Raw genomic sequence first — 20190 nt, forward strand, 5'->3', positions numbered from 1 at the left:
CGGTACCCCCTGTATATAGTCTCCACATTGACTCTGTACCGGTACCCCCTGCATATAGCCTCCACATTGACTCTGTACCGGTACCCCCTGTATATAGCCTCCACATTGACTCTGTACCGGTGCCCCCTGTATATAGCCTCCACATTGACTCTGTACCGTAATACCCTGTATACAGCCTCCACATTGACTCTGTACCGTAATACCCTGTATACAGCCTCCACATTGACTCTGTACCGTAACACCCTGTATATAGCCTCCACATTGACTCTGTACCGTAACACCCTGTATATAGCCTCCACATTAACTCTGTACCGTAATACCCTGTATACAGCCTCCACATTGACTCTGTACCGGTACCCCCTGTATATAGCCTCCACATTGACTCAGTACCGTAATACCCTGTATACAGCCTCCACATTGACTCTGTACCGTAATACCCTGTATACAGCCTCCACATTGACTCTGTACCGGTACCCCCTGTATATAGCCTCCACATTGACTCTGTACCAGTACCCCCTGTTTATAGCCTCCACATTGACTCTGTACTGTAACACCCTGTATATAGTCTCCACATTGACACTGTACCGGTACCCCCTGTATATAGTCTCCACATTGACTCTGTACCAGTACTCCCTGTATATACCCCTGTATATAGCCTCCACATTGACTCTGTACCGGTACCCCCTGTATATAGCCTCCACATTGACACTGTACCGGTACCCCCTGTATATAGCCTCCACATTGACACTGTACCACACCCCCTGTATATAGCCTCCACATTGACTCTGTACCGGTACCCCCTGTATATAGCCTCCACATTGACTCTGTACCGGTACCCCCTGTATATAGCCTCCACATTGACTCTGTACCGGTACCCCCTGTATATAGCCTCCACATTGACTCTGTACCGGTACCCCCTGTATATAGCCTCCACATTGACTCTGTACTGGTACCCCCTGTATATAGCCTCCACAATGACTCTGTACCGGTACCCCCTGTATATAACCTCCACATGGACTCTGTACAAGTACCCCCTGTATATAGCCTCCACAATGACTCTGTACCGGTACCCCCTGTATATAACCTCCACATTGACTCTGTACCGGTGCCCCCTGTATATAGCCTCCACATTGACTCTGTACCGTAATACCCTGTATACAGCCTCCACATTGACTCTGTACCGTAATACCCTGTATACAGCCTCCACATTGACTCTGTACCGGTGCCCCCTGTATATAGCCTCCACATTGACTCTGTACCGTAATACCCTGTATACAGCCTCCACATTGACTCTGTACCGTAATACCCTGTATATAGTCTCCACATTGACTCTGTACCAGTACCCCCTGTATATAGCCTCCACATTGACTCTGTACTGGTACCCCCTGTATATAGCCTCCACATTGACTCTGTACCGGTACCCCCTGTATATAGCCTCCACATTGACACTGTACCGGTACCCCCTGTATATAGCCTCCACATTGACACTGTACCACACCCCCTGTATATAGCCTCCACATTGACTCTGTACCGGTACCCCCTGTATATAGCCTCCACATTGACTCTGTACCGGTACCCCCTGTATATAGCCTCCACATTGACTCTGTACCGGTACCCCCTGTATATAGCCTCCACATTGACTCTGTACTGGTACCCCCTGTATATAGCCTCCACATTGACTCTGTACCGGTACCCCCTGTATAAAGCCACCACATTGACTCTGTACCGGTACCCCCTGTATGTAGCCTCCACATTGACACTGTACCGTAACACCCTGTATATAGCCTCCACATTGACTCTGTACCGTAATACCCTGTATACAGCCTCCACATTGACTCTGTACCAGTACCCCCTGTATATAGCCTCCACATTGACTCTGTACCGTAACACCCTGTATATAGCCTCCACATTGACTCTGTACCGGTACACCCTGTATATAGCCTCCACATTGACTCTGTACTGGTACCCCCTGTATATAGCCTCCACATTGACTCTGTACCGTAATACCCTGTATATAGCCTCGACATTGACTCTGTACCGTAACACCCTGTATATAGCCTCCACATTGACTCTGTACCGGTACCCCCTGTATATAGCCTCCACATTGACTCTGTACCGTAATACCCTATATATAGCCTCCACATTGACTCTGTACCGTAACACCCTGTATATAGCCTCCACATTGACTCTGTACCGTAACACCCTGTATATAGCCTCCACATTGACTCTGTACCGTAACACCCTGTATATAGCCTCCACATTGACTCTGTACCGGTACCCCCTGTATATAGCCTCCACATTGACTCTGTACCGTAATACCCTGTATACAGCCTCCACATTGACTCTGTACCGTAACACGCTATATATAGCCTCCACATTGACTCTGTACCGTAACCCCTGTATATAGCCTCCACATTGACTCTGTACCGTAACACCCTGTATATAGCCTCCACATTGACTCTGTACCGTAACACCCTGTATATAGCCTCCACATAGTAGTGGAGAGGGTAGCAAGTTTTAAGTTCCTCGGCATACACATCACAGACAAACTGAATTGGTCCACTCACACAGACAGCATCGTGAAGAAGGCGCAGCAGCGCCTCTTCAACCTCAGGAGGCTGAAGAAATTCGGCTTGTCACCAAAAGCACTCACAAACTTCTACAGATGCACAATCGAGAGCATCCTGGCGGGCTGTATCACCGCCTGGTATGGCAACTGCACCGCCCTCAACCGTAAGGCTCTCCAGAGGGTAGTGAGGTCTGCACAACGCATCACCGGGGGCAAACTACCTGCCCTCCAGGACACCTACACCACCCGATGTCACAGGAAGGCCATAAAGATCATCAAGGACATCAACCACCCGAGCCACTGCCTGTTCACCCCGCTATCATCCAGAAGGCGAGGTCAGTACAGGTGCATCAAAGCTGGGACCGAGAGACTGAAAAACAGCTTCTATCTCAAGGCCATCAGACTGTTAAACAGCCACCACTAACACTGAGTGGCTGCTGCCAACACACTGACACTGACTCAACTCCAGCCACTTTAATAATGGGAATTGATGGGAAATGATGTAAATATATCACTAGCCACTTTAAACAATGCTACCTTATATAAATGTTACTTACCCTACATTATCCATCTCATACGCATACGTATATACTGTACTCTATATCATCGACGGTATCCTTATGTAATACATGTATCACTAGCCACTTTATACTATACTATGCCACTTTGTTTACATACTCATCTCATTTGTACATACTGTACCCGATACCATCTACTGTATCTTGCCTATGCTGCTCTGTACCATCACTCATTCATATATCCTTATGTACATATTCTTTATCCCCTTACACTGTGTACAAGACAGTAGTTTGGAATTGTTAGTTAGATTACTTGTTATTACTGCATTGTCGGAACTAGAAGCACAAGCATTTCGCTACACTCGCATTAACATCTGCTAACCATGTGTATGTGACAAATAAAATTTGATTTGATTTGATTTGATATTGACTCTGTACCGGTACCCCCTGTATATAGCCTCCACATTGACTCTGTACCGTAATACCCTGTATACAGCCTCCACATTGACTCTGTACCGTATTACCCTGTATACAGCCTCCACATTGACTCTGTACCGGTACCCCCTGTATATAGCCTCCACATTGACTCTGTACCAGTACCCCCTGTATATAGCCTCCACATTGACTCTGTACTGTAACACCCTGTATATAGTCTCCACATTGACACTGTACCGGTACCCCCTGTATAGAGTCTCCACATTGACTCTGTACCAGTACCCCCTGTATATAGCCTCCACATTGACTCTGTACTGGTACCCCCTGTATATAGCCTCCACATTGACTCTGTACCGTAATACCCTGTATACAGCCTCCACATTGACTCTGTACCGTAATACCCTGTATACAGCCTCCACATTGACTCTGTACCGGTGCCCCCTGTATATAGCCTCCACATTGACTCTGTACCGTAACACCCTGTATATAGCCTCCACATTAACTCTGTACCGTAATACCCTGTATACAGCCTCCACATTGACTCTGTACCGTAATACCCTGTATACAGCCTCCACATTTACTCTGTACCGTAACACCCTGTATATAGCCTCCACATTGACTCTGTACCGTAACACCCTGTATATAGCCTCCACATTAACTCTGTACCGTAATACCCTGTATACAGCCTCCACATTGACTCTGTACCGTAATACCCTGTATACAGCCTCCACATTGACTCTGTACCGGTACCCCCTGTATATAGTCTCCACATTGACAATGTACCGGTACCCCCTGTATATAGTCTCCACATTGACTCTGTACCAGTACCCCCTGTATATAGCCTCCACATTGACTCTGTACTGGTACCCCCTGTATATAGCCTCCACATTGACTCTGTACCGGTACCCCCTGTATATAGCCTCCACATTGACACTGTACCGGTACCCCCTGTATATAGCCTCCACATTGACACTGTACCACACCCCCTGTATATAGCCTCCACATTGACTCTGTACCGGTACCCCCTGTATATAGCCTCCACATTGACTCTGTACCGGTACCCCCTGTATATAGCCTCCACATTGACTCTGTACCGGTACCCCCTGTATATAGCCTCCACATTGACTCTGTACTGGTACCCCCTGTATATAGCCTCCACATTGACTCTGTACCGGTACCCCCTGTATAAAGCCACCACATTGACTCTGTACCGGTACCCCCGGTATGTAGCCTCCACATTGACACTGTACCGTAACACCCTGTATATAGCCTCCACATTGACTCTGTACCGTAATACCCTGTATACAGCCTCCACATTGACTCTGTACCAGTACCCCCTGTATATAGCCTCCACATTGACTCTGTACCGTAACACCCTGTATATAGCCTCCACATTGACTCTGTACCGGTACACCCTGTATATAGCCTCCACATTGACTCTGTACTGGTACCCCCTGTATATAGCCTCCACATTGACTCTGTACCGTAATACCCTGTATATAGCCTCCACATTGACTCTGTACCGTAACACCCTGTATATAGCCTCCACATTGACTCTGTACCGTAACACCCTGTATATAGCCTCCACATTGACTCTGTACCGTAACACCCTGTATATAGCCTCCACATTGACTCTGTACCGGTACCCCCTGTATATAGCCTCCACATTGACTCTGTACCGTAATACCCTGTATACAGCCTCCACATTGACTCTGTACCGTAACACGCTATATATAGCCTCCACATTGACTCTGTACCGTAACCCCTGTATATAGCCTCCACATTGACTCTGTACCGTAACACCCTGTATATAGCCTCCACATTGACTCTGTACCGTAACACCCTGTATATAGCCTCCACATTGACTCTGTACCGGTACCCCCTGTATATAGCCTCCACATTGACTCTGTACCGTAATACCCTGTATACAGCCTCCACATTGACTCTGTACCGTATTACCCTGTATACAGCCTCCACATTGACTCTGTACCGTAACACCCTGTATATAGCCTCCACATTGACTCTATACCGTAACCCCTGTATATAGCCTCCACATTGACTCTGTACCGTAACACCCTGTATATAGCCTCCACATTGACTCTTTACCGTAACACCCTGTATATAGCCTCCACATTGACTCTGTACCGTAACATCCTGTATATAGCCTCCACATTGACTCTGTACCGGTACCCCCTGTATATAGCCTCCACATTGACTCTGTACCGTAATACCCTGTATATAGCCTCCACATTGACTCTGTACCGTAACACCCTGTATATAGCCTCCACATTGACTCTGTACCGGTACCCCCTGCATATAGCCTCCACATTGACTCTGTACCGGTACCCCCTGTATATAGCCTCCACATTGACTCTGTACCGGTGCCAACCTGTATATAGCCTCCACATTGACTCTGTACCGTAATACCCTGTATACAGCCTCCACATTGACTCTGTACCGTAATACCCTGTATACAGCCTCCACATTGACTCTGTACCGTAACACCCTGTATACAGCCTCCACATTGACTCTGTACCGTAACACCCTGTATATAGCCTCCACATTGACTCTGTACCGTAATACCCTGTATACAGCCTCCACATTGACTCTGTACCGTAATACCCTGTATACAGCCTCCACATTGACTCTGTACCGGTACCCCCTGTATATAGCCTCCACATTGACTCAGTACCGTAATACCCTGTATACAGCCTCCACATTGACTCTGTACCGTAATACCCTGTATACAGCCTCCACATTGACTCTGTACCGGTACCCCCTGTATATAGCCTCCACATTGACTCTGTACCGGTACCCCCTGTATATAGCCTCCACATTGACTCTGTACCAGTACCCCCTGTATATAGCCTCCACATTGACTCTGTACCAGTACCCCCTGTATATAGCCTCCACATTGACTCTGTACTGTAACACCCTGTATATAGTCTCCACATTGACACTGTACCGGTACCCCCTGTATATAGTCTCCACATTGACTCTGTACCAGTACCCCCTGTATATAGCCTCCACATTGACTCTGTACTGGTACCCCTGTATATAGCCTCCACATTGACTCTGTACCGGTACCCCCTGTATATAGCCTCCACATTGACTCTGTACTGGTACCCCCTGTATATAGCCTCCACATTGACTCTGTACCGGTACCCCTTGTATATAGCCACCACATTGACTCTGTACCGGTACCCCCTGTATGTAGCCTCCACATTGACACTGTACCGTAACACCCTGTATATAGCCTCCACATTGACTCTGTACCGTAATACCCTGTATACAGCCTCCACATTGACTCTGTACCAGTACCCCCTGTATATAGCCTCCACATTGACTCTGTACTGGTACCCCCTGTATATAGCCTCCACATTGACTCTGTACCGTAATACCCTGTATATAGCCTCCACATTGACTCTGTACCGTAACACCCTGTATATAGCCTCCACATTGACTCTGTACCGGTACCCCCTGTATATAGCCTCCACATTGACTCTGTACCGTAATACCCTGTATATAGCCTCCACATTGACTCTGTACCGTAACACCCTGTATATAGCCTCCACATTGACTCTGTACCGTAACACCCTGTATATAGCCTCCACATTGACTCTGTATCGTAACACCCTGTATATAGCCTCCACATTGACTCTGTACCGGTACCCCCTGTATATAGCCTCCACATTGACTCTGTACCGTAATACCCTGTATACAGCCTCCACATTGACTCTGTACCGTAACACGCTGTATATAGCCTCCACATTGACTCTGTACCGTAACCCCTGTATATAGCCTCCACATTGACTCTGTACCGTAACACCCTGTATATAGCCTCCACATTGACTCTGTACCGTAACACCCTGTATATAGCCTCCACATTGACTCTGTACCGTAACACCCTGTATATAGCCTCCACATTGACTCTGTACCGGTACCCCCTGTATATAGCCTCCACATTGACTCTGTACCGTAATACCCTGTATACAGCCTCCACATTGACTCTGTACCGTAATACCCTGTATACAGCCTCCACATTGACTCTGTACCGTAACACCCTGTATATAGCCTCCACATTGACTCTATACCGTAACCCCTGTATATAGCCTCCACATTGACTCTGTACCGTAACACCCTGTATATAGCCTCCACATTGACTCTTTACCGTAACACCCTGTATATAGCCTCCACATTGACTCTGTACCGTAACACCCTGTATATAGCCTCCACATTGACTCTGTACCGGTACCCCCTGTATATAGCCTCCACATTGACTCTGTACCGTAACACCCTGTATATAGCCTCCACATTGACTCTGTACCGGTACCCCCTGTATATAGCCTCCACATTGACTCTGTACCGTAATACCCTGTATACAGCCTCCACATTGACTCTGTACCGTAACACGCTGTATATAGCCTCCACATTGACTCTGTACCGTAACCCCTGTATATAGCCTCCACATTGACTCTGTACCGTAACACCCTGTATATAGCCTCCACATTGACTCTGTACCGTAACACCCTGTATATAGCCTCCACATTGACTCTGTACCGTAACACCCTGTATATAGCCTCCACATTGACTCTGTACCGTAACACCCTGTATATAGCCTCCACATTGACTCTGTACCGGTACCCCCTGTATATAGCCTCCACATTGACACTGTACCGGTACCCCCTGTATATAGCCTCCACATTGACACTGTACCACACCCCCTGTATATAGCCTCCACATTGACTCTGTACCGGTACCCCCTGTATATAGCCTCCACATTGACTCTGTACCGGTACCCCCTGTATATAGCCTCCACATTGACTCTGTACCGGTACCCCCTGTATATAGCCTCCACATTGACTCTGTACCGGTACCCCCTGTATATAGCCTCCACATTGACTCTGTACTGGTACCCCCTGTATATAGCCTCCACAATGACTCTGTACCGGTACCCCCTGTATATAACCTCCACATGGACTCTGTACAAGTACCCCCTGTATATAGCCTCCACAATGACTCTGTACCGGTACCCCCTGTATATAACCTCCACATTGACTCTGTACCGGTGCCCCCTGTATATAGCCTCCACATTGACTCTGTACCGTAATACCCTGTATACAGCCTCCACATTGACTCTGTACCGTAATACCCTGTATACAGCCTCCACATTGACTCTGTACCGGTGCCCCCTGTATATAGCCTCCACATTGACTCTGTACCGTAATACCCTGTATACAGCCTCCACATTGACTCTGTACCGTAATACCCTGTATATAGTCTCCACATTGACTCTGTACCAGTACCCCCTGTATATAGCCTCCACATTGACTCTGTACTGGTACCCCCTGTATATAGCCTCCACATTGACTCTGTACCGGTACCCCCTGTATATAGCCTCCACATTGACACTGTACCGGTACCCCCTGTATATAGCCTCCACATTGACACTGTACCACACCCCCTGTATATAGCCTCCACATTGACTCTGTACCGGTACCCCCTGTATATAGCCTCCACATTGACTCTGTACCGGTACCCCCTGTATATAGCCTCCACATTGACTCTGTACCGGTACCCCCTGTATATAGCCTCCACATTGACTCTGTACTGGTACCCCCTGTATATAGCCTCCACATTGACTCTGTACCGGTACCCCCTGTATAAAGCCACCACATTGACTCTGTACCGGTACCCCCTGTATGTAGCCTCCACATTGACACTGTACCGTAACACCCTGTATATAGCCTCCACATTGACTCTGTACCGTAATACCCTGTATACAGCCTCCACATTGACTCTGTACCAGTACCCCCTGTATATAGCCTCCACATTGACTCTGTACCGTAACACCCTGTATATAGCCTCCACATTGACTCTGTACCGGTACACCCTGTATATAGCCTCCACATTGACTCTGTACTGGTACCCCCTGTATATAGCCTCCACATTGACTCTGTACCGTAATACCCTGTATATAGCCTCGACATTGACTCTGTACCGTAACACCCTGTATATAGCCTCCACATTGACTCTGTACCGGTACCCCCTGTATATAGCCTCCACATTGACTCTGTACCGTAATACCCTATATATAGCCTCCACATTGACTCTGTACCGTAACACCCTGTATATAGCCTCCACATTGACTCTGTACCGTAACACCCTGTATATAGCCTCCACATTGACTCTGTACCGTAACACCCTGTATATAGCCTCCACATTGACTCTGTACCGGTACCCCCTGTATATAGCCTCCACATTGACTCTGTACCGTAATACCCTGTATACAGCCTCCACATTGACTCTGTACCGTAACACGCTATATATAGCCTCCACATTGACTCTGTACCGTAACCCCTGTATATAGCCTCCACATTGACTCTGTACCGTAACACCCTGTATATAGCCTCCACATTGACTCTGTACCGTAACACCCTGTATATAGCCTCCACATAGTAGTGGAGAGGGTAGCAAGTTTTAAGTTCCTCGGCATACACATCACAGACAAACTGAATTGGTCCACTCACACAGACAGCATCGTGAAGAAGGCGCAGCAGCGCCTCTTCAACCTCAGGAGGCTGAAGAAATTCGGCTTGTCACCAAAAGCACTCACAAACTTCTACAGATGCACAATCGAGAGCATCCTGGCGGGCTGTATCACCGCCTGGTATGGCAACTGCACCGCCCTCAACCGTAAGGCTCTCCAGAGGGTAGTGAGGTCTGCACAACGCATCACCGGGGGCAAACTACCTGCCCTCCAGGACACCTACACCACCCGATGTCACAGGAAGGCCATAAAGATCATCAAGGACATCAACCACCCGAGCCACTGCCTGTTCACCCCGCTATCATCCAGAAGGCGAGGTCAGTACAGGTGCATCAAAGCTGGGACCGAGAGACTGAAAAACAGCTTCTATCTCAAGGCCATCAGACTGTTAAACAGCCACCACTAACACTGAGTGGCTGCTGCCAACACACTGACACTGACTCAACTCCAGCCACTTTAATAATGGGAATTGATGGGAAATGATGTAAATATATCACTAGCCACTTTAAACAATGCTACCTTATATAAATGTTACTTACCCTACATTATCCATCTCATACGCATACGTATATACTGTACTCTATATCATCGACGGTATCCTTATGTAATACATGTATCACTAGCCACTTTATACTATACTATGCCACTTTGTTTACATACTCATCTCATTTGTACATACTGTACCCGATACCATCTACTGTATCTTGCCTATGCTGCTCTGTACCATCACTCATTCATATATCCTTATGTACATATTCTTTATCCCCTTACACTGTGTACAAGACAGTAGTTTGGAATTGTTAGTTAGATTACTTGTTATTACTGCATTGTCGGAACTAGAAGCACAAGCATTTCGCTACACTCGCATTAACATCTGCTAACCATGTGTATGTGACAAATAAAATTTGATTTGATTTGATTTGATATTGACTCTGTACCGGTACCCCCTGTATATAGCCTCCACATTGACTCTGTACCGTAATACCCTGTATACAGCCTCCACATTGACTCTGTACCGTATTACCCTGTATACAGCCTCCACATTGACTCTGTACCGGTACCCCCTGTATATAGCCTCCACATTGACTCTGTACCAGTACCCCCTGTATATAGCCTCCACATTGACTCTGTACTGTAACACCCTGTATATAGTCTCCACATTGACACTGTACCGGTACCCCCTGTATAGAGTCTCCACATTGACTCTGTACCAGTACCCCCTGTATATAGCCTCCACATTGACTCTGTACTGGTACCCCCTGTATATAGCCTCCACATTGACTCTGTACCGTAATACCCTGTATACAGCCTCCACATTGACTCTGTACCGTAATACCCTGTATACAGCCTCCACATTGACTCTGTACCGGTGCCCCCTGTATATAGCCTCCACATTGACTCTGTACCGTAACACCCTGTATATAGCCTCCACATTAACTCTGTACCGTAATACCCTGTATACAGCCTCCACATTGACTCTGTACCGTAATACCCTGTATACAGCCTCCACATTTACTCTGTACCGTAACACCCTGTATATAGCCTCCACATTGACTCTGTACCGTAACACCCTGTATATAGCCTCCACATTAACTCTGTACCGTAATACCCTGTATACAGCCTCCACATTGACTCTGTACCGTAATACCCTGTATACAGCCTCCACATTGACTCTGTACCGGTACCCCCTGTATATAGTCTCCACATTGACAATGTACCGGTACCCCCTGTATATAGTCTCCACATTGACTCTGTACCAGTACCCCCTGTATATAGCCTCCACATTGACTCTGTACTGGTACCCCCTGTATATAGCCTCCACATTGACTCTGTACCGGTACCCCCTGTATATAGCCTCCACATTGACACTGTACCGGTACCCCCTGTATATAGCCTCCACATTGACACTGTACCACACCCCCTGTATATAGCCTCCACATTGACTCTGTACCGGTACCCCCTGTATATAGCCTCCACATTGACTCTGTACCGGTACCCCCTGTATATAGCCTCCACATTGACTCTGTACCGGTACCCCCTGTATATAGCCTCCACATTGACTCTGTACTGGTACCCCCTGTATATAGCCTCCACATTGACTCTGTACCGGTACCCCCTGTATAAAGCCACCACATTGACTCTGTACCGGTACCCCCGGTATGTAGCCTCCACATTGACACTGTACCGTAACACCCTGTATATAGCCTCCACATTGACTCTGTACCGTAATACCCTGTATACAGCCTCCACATTGACTCTGTACCAGTACCCCCTGTATATAGCCTCCACATTGACTCTGTACCGTAACACCCTGTATATAGCCTCCACATTGACTCTGTACCGGTACACCCTGTATATAGCCTCCACATTGACTCTGTACTGGTACCCCCTGTATATAGCCTCCACATTGACTCTGTACCGTAATACCCTGTATATAGCCTCCACATTGACTCTGTACCGTAACACCCTGTATATAGCCTCCACATTGACTCTGTACCGTAACACCCTGTATATAGCCTCCACATTGACTCTGTACCGTAACACCCTGTATATAGCCTCCACATTGACTCTGTACCGGTACCCCCTGTATATAGCCTCCACATTGACTCTGTACCGTAATACCCTGTATACAGCCTCCACATTGACTCTGTACCGTAACACGCTATATATAGCCTCCACATTGACTCTGTACCGTAACCCCTGTATATAGCCTCCACATTGACTCTGTACCGTAACACCCTGTATATAGCCTCCACATTGACTCTGTACCGTAACACCCTGTATATAGCCTCCACATTGACTCTGTACCGGTACCCCCTGTATATAGCCTCCACATTGACTCTGTACCGTAATACCCTGTATACAGCCTCCACATTGACTCAGTACCGTATTACCCTGTATACAGCCTCCACATTGACTCTGTACCGTAACACCCTGTATATAGCCTCCACATTGACTCTATACCGTAACCCCTGTATATAGCCTCCACATTGACTCTGTACCGTAACACCCTGTATATAGCCTCCACATTGACTCTTTACCGTAACACCCTGTATATAGCCTCCACATTGACTCTGTACCGTAACATCCTGTATATAGCCTCCACATTGACTCTGTACCGGTACCCCCTGTATATAGCCTCCACATTGACTCTGTACCGTAATACCCTGTATATAGCCTCCACATTGACTCTGTACCGTAACACCCTGTATATAGCCTCCACATTGACTCTGTACCGGTACCCCCTGCATATAGCCTCCACATTGACTCTGTACCGGTACCCCCTGTATATAGCCTCCACATTGACTCTGTACCGGTGCCAACCTGTATATAGCCTCCACATTGACTCTGTACCGTAATACCCTGTATACAGCCTCCACATTGACTCTGTACCGTAATACCCTGTATACAGCCTCCACATTGACTCTGTACCGTAACACCCTGTATACAGCCTCCACATTGACTCTGTACCGTAACACCCTGTATATAGCCTCCACATTGACTCTGTACCGTAATACCCTGTATACAGCCTCCACATTGACTCTGTACCGTAATACCCTGTATACAGCCTCCACATTGACTCTGTACCGGTACCCCCTGTATATAGCCTCCACATTGACTCAGTACCGTAATACCCTGTATACAGCCTCCACATTGACTCTGTACCGTAATACCCTGTATACAGCCTCCACATTGACTCTGTACCGGTACCCCCTGTATATAGCCTCCACATTGACTCTGTACCGGTACCCCCTGTATATAGCCTCCACATTGACTCTGTACCAGTACCCCCTGTATATAGCCTCCACATTGACTCTGTACCAGTACCCCCTGTATATAGCCTCCACATTGACTCTGTACTGTAACACCCTGTATATAGTCTCCACATTGACACTGTACCGGTACCCCCTGTATATAGTCTCCACATTGACTCTGTACCAGTACCCCCTGTATATAGCCTCCACATTGACTCTGTACTGGTACCCCTGTATATAGCCTCCACATTGACTCTGTACCGGTACCCCCTGTATATAGCCTCCACATTGACTCTGTACAGGTACCCCCTGTATATAGCCTCCACATTGACTCTGTACCGGTACCCCTTGTATATAGCCACCACATTGACTCTGTACCGGTACCCCCTGTATGTAGCCTCCACATTGACACTGTACCGTAACACCCTGTATATAGCCTCCACATTGACTCTGTACCGTAATACCCTGTATACAGCCTCCACATTGACTCTGTACCAGTACCCCCTGTATATAGCCTCCACATTGACTCTGTACCGTAACACCCTGTATATAGCCTCCACATTGACTCTGTACCGGTACACCCTGTATATAGCCTCCACATTGACTCTGTACTGGTACCCCCTGTATATAGCCTCCACATTGACTCTGTACCGTAATACCCTGTATATAGCCTCCACATTGACTCTGTACCGTAACACCCTGTATATAGCCTCCACATTGACTCTGTACCGGTACCCCCTGTATATAGCCTCCACATTGACTCTGTACCGTAATACCCTGTATATAGCCTCCACATTGACTCTGTACCGTAACACCCTGTATATAGCCTCCACATTGACTCTGTACCGTAACACCCTGTATATAGCCTCCACATTGACTCTGTACCGTAACACCCTGTATATAGCCTCCACATTGACTCTGTACCGGTACCCCCTGTATATAGCCTCCACATTGACTCTGTACCGTAATACCCTGTATACAGCCTCCACATTGACTCTGTACCGTAACACGCTGTATATAGCCTCCACATTGACTCTGTACCGTAACCCCTGTATATAGCCTCCACATTGACTCTGTACCGTAACACCCTGTATATAGCCTCCACATTGACTCTGTACCGTAACACCCTGTATATAGCCTCCACATTGACTCTGTACCGTAACACCCTGTATATAGCCTCCACATTGACTCTGTACCGGTACCCCCTGTATATAGCCTCCACATTGACTCTGTACCGTAATACCCTGTATACAGCCTCCACATTGACTCTGTACCGTAATACCCTGTATACAGCCTCCACATTGACTCTGTACCGTAACACCCTGTATATAGCCTCCACATTGACTCTATACCGTAACCCCTGTATATAGCCTCCACATTGACTCTGTACCGTAACACCCTGTATATAGCCTCCACATTAACTCTTTACCGTAACACCCTGTATATAGCCTCCACATTGACTCTGTACCGTAACACCCTGTATATAGCCTCCACATTGACTCTGTACCGGTACCCCCTGTATATAGCCTCCACATTGACTCTGTACCGTAACACCCTGTATATAGCCTCCACATTGACTCTGTACCGGTACCCCCTGTATATAGCCTCCACATTGACTCTGTACCGTAATACCCTGTATACAGCCTCCACATTGACTCTGTACCGTAACACGCTGTATATAGCCTCCACATTGACTCTGTACCGTAACCCCTGTATATAGCCTCCACATTGACTCTGTACCGTAACACCCTGTATATAGCCTCCACATTGACTCTGTACCGTAACACCCTGTATATAGCCTCCACATTGACTCTGTACCGTAACACCCTGTATATAGCCTCCACATTGACTCTGTACCGGTACCCCCTGTATATAGCCTCCACATTGACTCTGTACCGTAATACCCTGTATACAGCCTCCACATTGACTCTGTACCGTAATACCCTGTATACAGCCTCCACATTGACTCTGTACCGTAACACCCTGTATATAGCCTCCACATTGACTCTATACCGTAACCCCTGTATATAGCCTCCACATTGACTCTGTACCGTAACACCCTGTATATAGCCTCCACATTGACTCTTTACCGTAACACCCTGTATATAGCCTCCACATTGACTCTGTACCGTAACACCCTGTATATAGCCTCCACATTGACTCTGTACCGGTACCCCCTGTATATAGCCTCCACATTGACTCTGTACCGTAATACCCTGTATATAGCCTCCACATTGACTCTGTACCGTAACACCCTGTATATAGCCTCCACATTGACTCTGTACCGTAACACCCTGTATATAGTCTCCACATTGACTCTGTACCGTAACACCCTGTATATAGCTTCCACATTGACTCTGTACCGTAATACCCTGTATACAGCCTCCACATTGACTCTGTACCGTAACACCCTGTATATAGCCTCCACATTGACTCTGTACCGTAACACCCTGTATATAGCCTCCACATTGACTCTGTACCGGTACCCCCTGTATATAGCCTCCACATTGACTCTGTACCGTAATACCCTGTATACAGCCTCCACATTGACTCTGTACCGTAACACGCTATATATAGCCTCCACATTGACTCTGTACCGTAACCCCTGTATATAGCCTCCACATTGACTCTGTACCGTAACACCCTGTATATAGCCTCCACATTGACTCTGTACCGTAACACCCTGTATATAGCCTCCACATTGACTCTGTACCGGTACCCCCTGTATATAGCCTCCACATTGACTCTGTACCGTAATACCCTGTATACAGCCTCCACATTGACTCTGTACCGTATTACCCTGTATACAGCCTCCACATTGACTCTGTACCGTAACACCCTGTATATAGCCTCCACATTGACTCTATACCGTAACCCCTGTATATAGCCTCCACATTGACTCTGTACCGTAACACCCTGTATATAGCCTCCACATTGACTCTTTACCGTAACACCCTGTATATAGCCTCCACATTGACTCTGTACCGTAACATCCTGTATATAGCCTCCACATTGACTCTGTACCGGTACCCCCTGTATATAGCCTCCACATTGACTCTGTACCGTAATACCCTGTATATAGCCTCCACATTGACTCTGTACCGTAACACCCTGTATATAGCCTCCACATTGACTCTGTACCGGTACCCCCTGTATATAGCCTCCACATTGACTCTGTACCGGTGCCAACCTGTATATAGCCTCCACATTGACTCTGTACCGTAATACCCTGTATACAGCCTCCACATTGACTCTGTACCGTAATACCCTGTATACAGCCTCCACATTGACTCTGTACCGTAACACCCTGTATACAGCCTCCACATTGACTCTGTACCGTAACACCCTGTATATAGCCTCCACATTGACTCTGTACCGTAATACCCTGTATACAGCCTCCACATTGACTCTGTACCGTAATACCCTGTATACAGCCTCCACATTGACTCTGTACCGGTACCCCCTGTATATAGCCTCCACATTGACTCAGTACCGTAATACCCTGTATACAGCCTCCACATTGACTCTGTACCGTAATACCCTGTATACAGCCTCCACATTGACTCTGTACCGGTACCCCCTGTATATAGCCTCCACATTGACTCTGTACCGGTACCCCCTGTATATAGCCTCCACATTGACTCTGTACCAGTACCCCCTGTATATAGCCTCCACATTGACTCTGTACCAGTACCCCCTGTATATAGCCTCCACATTGACTCTGTACTGTAACACCCTGTATATAGTCTCCACATTGACACTGTACCGGTACCCCCTGTATATAGTCTCCACATTGACTCTGTACCAGTACCCCCTGTATATAGCCTCCACATTGACTCTGTACTGGTACCCCTGTATATAGCCTCCACATTGACTCTGTACCGGTACCCCCTGTATATAGCCTCCACATTGACACTGTACCGGTACCCCTGTATAAAGCCTCCACATTGACACTGTACCACACCCCCTGTATATAGCCTCCACATTGACTCTGTACCGGTACCCCCTGTATATAGCCTCCACATTGACTCTGTACTGGTACCCCCTGTATATAGCCTCCACATTGACTCTGTACCGGTACCCCTTGTATATAGCCACCACATTGACTCTGTACCGGTACCCCCTGTATGTAGCCTCCACATTGACACTGTACCGTAACACCCTGTATATAGCCTCCACATTGACTCTGTACCGTAATACCCTGTATACAGCCTCCACATTGACTCTGTACCAGTACCCCCTGTATATAGCCTCCACATTGACTCTGTACCGTAACACCCTGTATATAGCCTCCACATTGACTCTGTACCGGTACACCCTGTATATAGCCTCCACATTGACTCTGTACTGGTACCCCCTGTATATAGCCTCCACATTGACTCTGTACCGTAATACCCTGTATATAGCCTCCACATTGACTCTGTACCGTAACACCCTGTATATAGCCTCCACATTGACTCTGTACCGGTACCCCCTGTATATAGCCTCCACATTGACTCTGTACCGTAATACCCTGTATATAGCCTCCACATTGACTCTGTACCGTAACACCCTGTATATAGCCTCCACATTGACTCTGTACCGTAACACCCTGTATATAGCCTCCACATTGACTCTGTACCGTAACACCCTGTATATAGCCTCCACATTGACTCTGTACCGGTACCCCCTGTATATAGCCTCCACATTGACTCTGTACCGTAATACCCTGTATACAGCCTCCACATTGACTCTGTACCGTAACACGCTGTATATAGCCTCCACATTGACTCTGTACCGTAACCCCTGTATATAGCCTCCACATTGACTCTGTACCGTAACACCCTGTATATAGCCTCCACATTGACTCTGTACCGTAACACCCTGTATATAGCCTCCACATTGACTCTGTACCGTAACACCCTGTATATAGCCTCCACATTGACTCTGTACCGGTACCCCCTGTATATAGCCTCCACATTGACTCTGTACCGTAATACCCTGTATACAGCCTCCACATTGACTCTGTACCGTAATACCCTGTATACAGCCTCCACATTGACTCTGTACCGTAACACCCTGTATATAGCCTCCACATTGACTCTATACCGTAACCCCTGTATATAGCCTCCACATTGACTCTGTACCGTAACACCCTGTATATAGCCTCCACATTGACTCTTTACCGTAACACCCTGTATATAGCCTCCACATTGACTCTGTACCGTAACACCCTGTATATAGCCTCCACATTGACTCTGTACCGGTACCCCCTGTATATAGCCTCCACATTGACTCTGTACCGTAATACCCTGTATATAGCCTCCACATTGACTCTGTACCGTAACACCCTGTATATAGCCTCCACATTGACTCTGTACCGTAACACCCTGTATATAGTCTCCACATTGACTCTGTACCGTAACACCCTGTATATAGCTTCCACATTGACTCTGTACCGTAACACCCTGTATATAGCCTCCACATTGACTCTGTACCGTAATACCCTGTATATAACCTCCACATTGACTCTGTACCGTAATACCCTGTATATAACCTCCACATTGACTCTGTACCGTAATACCCTGTATATAACCTCACTACTGTTATTTTATTGCTGCTCTTTAATTATTTGTTATTCTTATCTCTTCCTTTAAACTGCATTGTTAGTTAAGGACTTGTAAGTCAGCATTTCACAGTAATGTCTACATAAACCTGTTGTATTCGGTGACAAATACAATTTGATGTGAAACCATCAACAGAAAACCAAAGAGTGCGGACAATGGAGGACAGGGATGTGTGTGTTTACCTCTGTTTTAGTGTGTGTTTGTGCGGTGAGGTGTGTGTGTGTGTTGAGGTGTGTGTTGAGGTGTGTGTTGAGGTGTGTGTACCTCTGCGTTCTGTGTCTCCTGGTGTAGCTGAGTCAAACCAGTCAGGTCCTCCAGGAAGGAGTGGGAGGAGTTAAACACCTTGGACAGGAAGTTGAAACCATCCTTCTCATAGCTGTCCAGGACCTAGGGTGTAACAAAAACAACAGGGTCAACAACAATAACTACCATCAAAACCCTAAAAAACAAAAACAACATCATCATCATCACCACCATGATAGGGAGGTGCCTGAGAGGGGGACAAGGCTAGGGGGACAAGGCTAGGGGGGGTCTGGGGGTCAAGGGGACAATGCTTAGGGGACAAGGCTAGGGGGACAAGGCTAGGGGACAAGGCTAGGGGGGGGTCTCGGTGACGAGGCTAAGGGGGGTCTCGGGGACGAGGCTAGGGGGGGGTCTGGGGGACAAGGCTAGGGGGGGTCTGGGGGACAAGGGGACAAGGCTTAGGGGACGAGGCTAGGGGGGTCTGGGGGACAAGGGGACAAGGCTTAGGGGACGA

General features: G+C 47.4%; 1 protein-coding gene across 2 annotated transcripts in view; it reads right to left on the bottom strand.

Annotated features, from left to right (window-relative positions):
- Nucleotides 1-20190, bottom strand: part of LOC139413916 (ATG7 autophagy related 7 homolog (S. cerevisiae)) — a 127331-nt gene that overhangs the window by 40098 nt on the left and 67043 nt on the right. For both annotated transcript variants that reach the window (XR_011634847.1, XM_071161774.1), the window contains exon 18: nucleotides 19698-19820. Coding sequence is in view for 1 of the 2 variants with exons in the window: in XM_071161774.1 (XP_071017875.1) it covers nucleotides 19698-19820 (123 nt within the window). In the remaining variant the exon portion in view is untranslated. The remainder of the gene's footprint in view (nucleotides 1-19697; nucleotides 19821-20190) is intronic.

Source organism: Oncorhynchus clarkii, chromosome 7 (assembly GCF_045791955.1).
Source record: "Oncorhynchus clarkii lewisi isolate Uvic-CL-2024 chromosome 7, UVic_Ocla_1.0, whole genome shotgun sequence".
NCBI classification, from domain to species: domain Eukaryota; kingdom Metazoa; phylum Chordata; class Actinopteri; order Salmoniformes; family Salmonidae; genus Oncorhynchus; species Oncorhynchus clarkii.